General features: G+C 37.9%; 1 protein-coding gene across 5 annotated transcripts in view; it reads left to right on the top strand.

The window, feature by feature from the left end:
- COPS3 (COP9 signalosome subunit 3) overlaps window positions 1-5,783 on the top strand; it is a 31,361-nt gene that overhangs the window by 9,485 nt on the left and 16,093 nt on the right. For all 5 annotated transcript variants that reach the window (XM_003791027.2, XM_023513972.1, XM_012806026.2 and 2 more), the window contains 3 exons: window positions 1,755-1,934; window positions 3,254-3,394; window positions 4,069-4,242. In XM_003791027.2, coding sequence (XP_003791075.1) covers window positions 1,755-1,934; window positions 3,254-3,394; window positions 4,069-4,242 — 495 coding nt within the window. The remainder of the gene's footprint in view (window positions 1-1,754; window positions 1,935-3,253; window positions 3,395-4,068; window positions 4,243-5,783) is intronic.

Raw genomic sequence — 5,783 nt, 5'->3', positions numbered from 1 at the left:
AAGTTTGCAGGGTGTATTTACATTGTATCTTTTCTTTCTTTCTTTCTTTTTTTTTTTTTTTGAGATAGTCTCATTTTGTTGTCCTTGATAGAATGCTGTGCTATCATAGCTCACAGCAACCTCCAACTCTTGGGCTTGGGTGATTCTCTTGCCTCAGCCTCTCGAGTAGCTAGGACTATAGGCACCTACCACAATACCCGGCTGTTTTTGTTGCAGTTGTCACTGCTGTTTTAGATGGCCCAGACTAGGTTTGAACCGGCCACCCTTGGTATATGGGCTGGCGCCCTACTCACTGAGCAATAGGCACCGCCCTTTACGTTGTTTCTTTAATAAATAATATGGATGTGGAATATATCAGATACATGTTCTAGTTTCTCATGAAGATATGCTTCCTTTTTTTTTTTTATCTCTTAAAGATTTGTGAATGAGATGTACATACAGTAAAGTACATACAATAAAGTGCTAAAGTATATAGCTTGATGAGTTTGTACATATGTCTACACCATATCACTATTGTCTAAATCAGTGGCTTTCAACCTTCCTGATGCCTCCTAATGCTGTGACCCTTTAATACAGTTCCTCATGTTGGGTGACCCCCCCGGCCATAAAATTATTTATGTTGCTACTTCATAACTGTAATTTTGTACTGTTATGAATCGTAATGTAAATATCTGATATGCAGGATGTATTTTCATTGTTACAAAGGGGTTGCAACCCACAGGTTGAGAACCGCTGGTCTAGATAGAGAACTTTTTCAAGTGCTTGCTTTCTTGTAAGCTTGTTTGGACGTTCTAGCAGAGGAGTGCAGCTACTCGTATACCCTTGACTGAAGAATAGTCCTCCTCTATCAGGGAAGGTCGTCCTCTTCCACTGAGCGCACAGCTTCCAAAGGGATGCACATGGAGCAGTGAGGGAGGAAGGGGACACCTGCCTAGCCAGCCAGATCAACTGAATCAACCCTGGCAATCAATGGAGTGACAGATGTCACAGCCAGATCACCCTCACATCCAAGTGTTTCCTTTCTTGAGTTGCATAAGACAAATGTAGTGTACTACACTTGCCTAAAGGATTCAAAACAGAAAAAGATTAATTTAAGAAAAGACTTCTATTTTTATCACATCATGCTGGTCTACTTGTATTCCACAAGTTCAATAAAGAGAAAAAGGACGCATGTTTTTACCCACTTGTCAACAGCTGGGTGGTGGGTGGGTTAAGCGATAACTGAGCTTTGTCTGGAGTTCCTGTTATTCTCAGTTCATCTGTTGTGTACTCCATCTTATGGTGGGTTTTTTTTTTTTTTTAAATAAAGAAATGCTCTTTTATTCTGAGTAGTTAAGAAAATGCAGTGGGCTCCTTTTCTCCTGGAGGGTTAAAAGAAAAAAGAAAAGATAATGGAATAGAGATTGAGAATTCCTGATCTGAAATCCAAAATGCTCTAAAATTTGAAACTTTGGGGGTTTTGATATGACCATCAAAGGAAATAGTCATAGGAACATTTTAGATTTTAGGTTTTTGGATTAGGGACACTTAGCTGGTTTGTATTATGCAAATATTTCAAAATCTAAAATAGTTTTGGTCCCAAGTATTTCAGATAAGAGATAGTAACCTATGATGTGTTGAAGTTTAATCAAGATCATTTAAATTAATGTAAGAGAAAATTACATTTTTTTGAAATTTCTAGAATCCATGAATTTTTCTGCTCATACCTCCTAAGCTAAAATTAAAGTGAAGATTTGATTTCCATTTGCTCGCAGCTTTGTTTGCTGGCCAAATGCTTTAAGCCTGCTCTCCCGTATCTTGATGTGGACATGATGGATATCTGTAAAGAGAATGGAGCCTATGATGCGAAGCACTTTTTATGTTACTACTATTATGGGGGGATGATCTATACTGGGCTGAAGAACTTTGAAAGAGCACTCTACTTTTATGAACAGGTAGGTAATGATCTCTTTGCCCTTGAGATTGTCTTGAATTCTAGTGATCAAAAACATGTTCCCTTAGGTTTAGAGCTGGAGTGGATTGATTCCAGAGCCTCTGAGTGTCTTCACTCAGAGGTCCTTTCAAAGACTGATTTTCTGTGATCATGTAAGTGTTAGTAACTTGCTCCTGAAGTTGAAGAGAAGAGTGCTAATGGATAGCTTCTAATTTAGGCTTTGCCACTTATACCCTAATTTGGGGTAAGTTATGACATCTGTTGACCTTTGTAGGGAAGCTTGAACTGAATGAACTTTATCTTCTTATGCTAAAACTGTGTTTTGTGTTTTTTAAGTCTTATATATTTTGATCAGTAAAACATTCTCATGATTTAAAATTCAAAGGATATTAAGTAGTACATAGAGGAAGATATATAAACCCTGACCTTATCATGGCCAATAAGCACATGAAAAGATGCTCATTATCATTAGTTATTAAGGAAATACCAGTTGAAATCACAGTGTGATGTGGTTCACACGTACCAAATCTTAAATGGCTAAGATTTAAGAAGCCAGCCAATAACAGGTGTTGATGAGAATTTGGAGAAGTTAGAACCCTTATAATTGTTGATGGAGTTGTAAAGTGGTATAGTCACAATTTGACAGTTCTTCACAGTGTTAAACATAGTCATTATATGACCCAGCAATTTCACTTCTAGGAATATACCCAAGAGAAATGAAGACATGTCCACACAAAAACATATACACCAGTGTTCATAGCACTATTCAAAATAGCCAGAAGGTAAAAACAATACAAATGTGCATCAGTGGAGGACTGGATAAACAAAGTGTGGTATATCTACACAGTGAAATATTATTCAACCATAAAAAGGAATGAAGTATCCATTTATACTACAACATGGATGAACTTTGAAAACACTAGATTGAATTAAAGAAGCCAATCACAAAAGACCACATATTTGTATGAAGGGTCTATAGAGACAGAAAATAGATTTGTGGTTGTCTGGTCCTGGAGACAGGAGACAATGGGAAATGACTGCTAAGGAAGGAGCTTCTCTGTGGGGCGGGGGGTCGGGTGCAAATTAGGTATGAAATTAGGTAGTGGTGATAGTTTTGCAACATAATGAATATACTGGAATCCATGGACTTGTATAATCAAATATACTATGTGAATTATATCTCAGTAAAGCTGCTATAAAAATAATGGTCCATTCAATGTCAGTACTATTGCTTTATAATTAAAGCGACACATGTGGTTAATGGCCTTTTGCTCCTGCAGCGTATTCTGTCTTCACACTAAGTATTCTTCTCTTGCTTAGGCTATAACTACTCCTGCCATGGCAGTCAGTCATATCATGTTGGAATCATATAAGAAGTATATTTTAGTGTCTTTGATATTACTGGGAAAAGTACAACAGCTACCGAAATATACATCTCAAATTGTGGGTAGATTCATTAAGGTAAGTTTTTAAAATAAAATGATAGCAATTTCTTATATGAGCATGTTCAGTACATAAAGAAATCATAAAGATATAGTTCTTTTATTTTATAGTGATTTAGCTCTCTTTGTAGCTTCAAATTAGTAGACATTTCTTAAATGTTGTCTGGGAGCTGCAGTCAAGTCAGAATCACTTAACTCTATTCCATTCCGTATTAATCTGGTCACCCGGTTGACATAGACTATTACTCAGGAACCTGTTTTCCAACTTCTGCTCTAGGTACTTACAGCTCTTGTAGCTGTGCTTGTTTAAGCTCCTGTAAGGATTGATTTTGTTTTTTTTTTTTATTTTTTCATTATGCTTTACCCAAAATATAGGAGAAACAATGCTGGTTTGATTGAACTCTCAGTTTGCCTAAGTATTCAAAATCTTACTAGAGCTCTTGAATGAAGGGCTCTGCTCACTAAACTTTTACTTCAGTTCTCACTGACAACTCCGCTTTGGAACCGTTAGGTATTTGCTTTGGGTAAATTATAATTTGTTAGGTAATAATCTGTTGTAACTTACAACAATATGGAATGTACTTTCTTAAAATATATTATTTTTTTAAAAAATTATTTTTTTTTTTTGCTTGTGAAAATCTGAGTCTTCTGAAATTTTAATTTTTTTTCTTTTTGCCTCCTTCAAACCATTAGCCTCTTAGCAATGCATACCATGAGTTAGCACAAGTTTATTCAACCAATAACCCTTCAGAACTTCGAAATTTGGTGAACAAGCACAGTGAAACTTTCACTCGTGATAACAACATGGGACTGGTGAAACAATGCTTGTCATCTCTTTATAAGAAGAATATTCAGAGGCTAACAAAGGTAAGGGAAGAGCCTCACTTATATGGCATCTCCTGACTCCCCATGGCCTTATTTCTCTTCTCTCTTTTCTTTTCAGTGCAGAGGAAGGAGGTATAGGGATGAAATATAGCAGAATTTCAGTACTAAGAACTCCCTCTTGTAATTGGTTTCTTAGAAAGAGAGTAATTTATACCTTTGGTATTTTTAGGGCTAGAGCAGGGTATTTGAGAAGAGGAGCAGGGAAAGAGGACAGAAAGGTAGAAAACAGGACTACCCTGGGAAACAGAGAAAGGTGACCTTTGAGAGGTGGCGTGCTCCAGACTGGCAGGGGAGGCACACTGGTGACACAACCTTAACCAGCCTGGGAACCTCTCAGGCTATGCTGATCTCTATTTGAACTTCTTATTTGAATATAGTACTATTCTGATGTTGCCATTTAGGCCATGGTTTTACAAGCTATTATTTTCAAGATGAAAATAACCTGGTTTTTGATTATAGAAAGTATGCTGGGCAGCGCCTGTGGCTCAGTGAGTAGGGCGCTGTCCCATATACCAAGGGTGATAGGTTTGAACTTGGCCCGGCCAAACCACACACACACACACACAAAATAGCTGGATGTTGTGGCAGATGCCTATAGTGTAGTCTTAGCTACTCGGGAGGCTAAGGCAAGAGAATTGCCTAAGCCCAGGAGCTGGAGATTGCTGTGAGCTGTGACACCATGGCACTCTATTGAGGACGACAAACTGAAACTCTGCCTCAAAAAGAAAAAGAAAAAGAAAAAAGAAAATATGCTTATTATCAAGTGTTTAAGCAGCATAGAAAACTGCAAAAAAAAAAAATTGAAATCTTGTGTGTGTTAAGAAGGCATATACTGTCACCTTTCTGCCTTTTGGCTGAGATGAAGTGTAAAAAGGCATATGCTGCAAGTAATAGGAATCCTACTACAGCAACTTAAACAGATAGAGGATTGCTTAGATCCAGTAGTTCATGGCTGGTGAGATCATGGTGAACCTCTTTCTGCATATCCTCTGCCCTGTGTCAGCAGTGATAGTGTTGGGCAAAGAAACCTAGGAACCAGAATAGGTGCTGTTTATTGCAAGGTTACCTGGCAATGGGAAAGGATGATGGATTTGATGGTGTGAGGACCAAGGGCTAGGGGAAGGTGACGTCTACTAGCATGTTGGAGAAGCTAGAGAAGAGTGGTGAGTAAGGGTAGTTATGGAGATGGGTAGTGCACATAAGGATAAATGCTTCTAAGGAGAAGAGGAAAGATGAGGAGAGGATCACTAAATGAGAGAAGGAATTCCTTACAAATGTCCTAGAGAAAGTAACTATAACTTCCTAAGGAAATTAATGATGAATTTATGAAAAGTTAATTTATAAGAAGAAAATGAAGGATATGAAAGAGAAAGCAACTCAAGAAAGATCAAAAACAAGTGTAATCTGGCCGCGGGCATGGGGGCATATTCCTGTAGTGTTAGCTACTTAGGAGGTGGGAGGATTACTTCAGCCCAGGAGTTCAGATCCAGTTTGAGCAACATAGTGAGATGCCCTATCTCTTG

Source organism: Otolemur garnettii, unplaced genomic scaffold (genome assembly GCF_000181295.1).
Source record: "Otolemur garnettii isolate 467f Iridium unplaced genomic scaffold, OtoGar3 scaffold00046, whole genome shotgun sequence".
Taxonomy (NCBI): Eukaryota; Metazoa; Chordata; class Mammalia; order Primates; family Galagidae; genus Otolemur; species Otolemur garnettii.
Note: the sequence above shows the minus strand (reverse complement) of the source record. Positions and strands in the feature narration are given on the sequence as shown.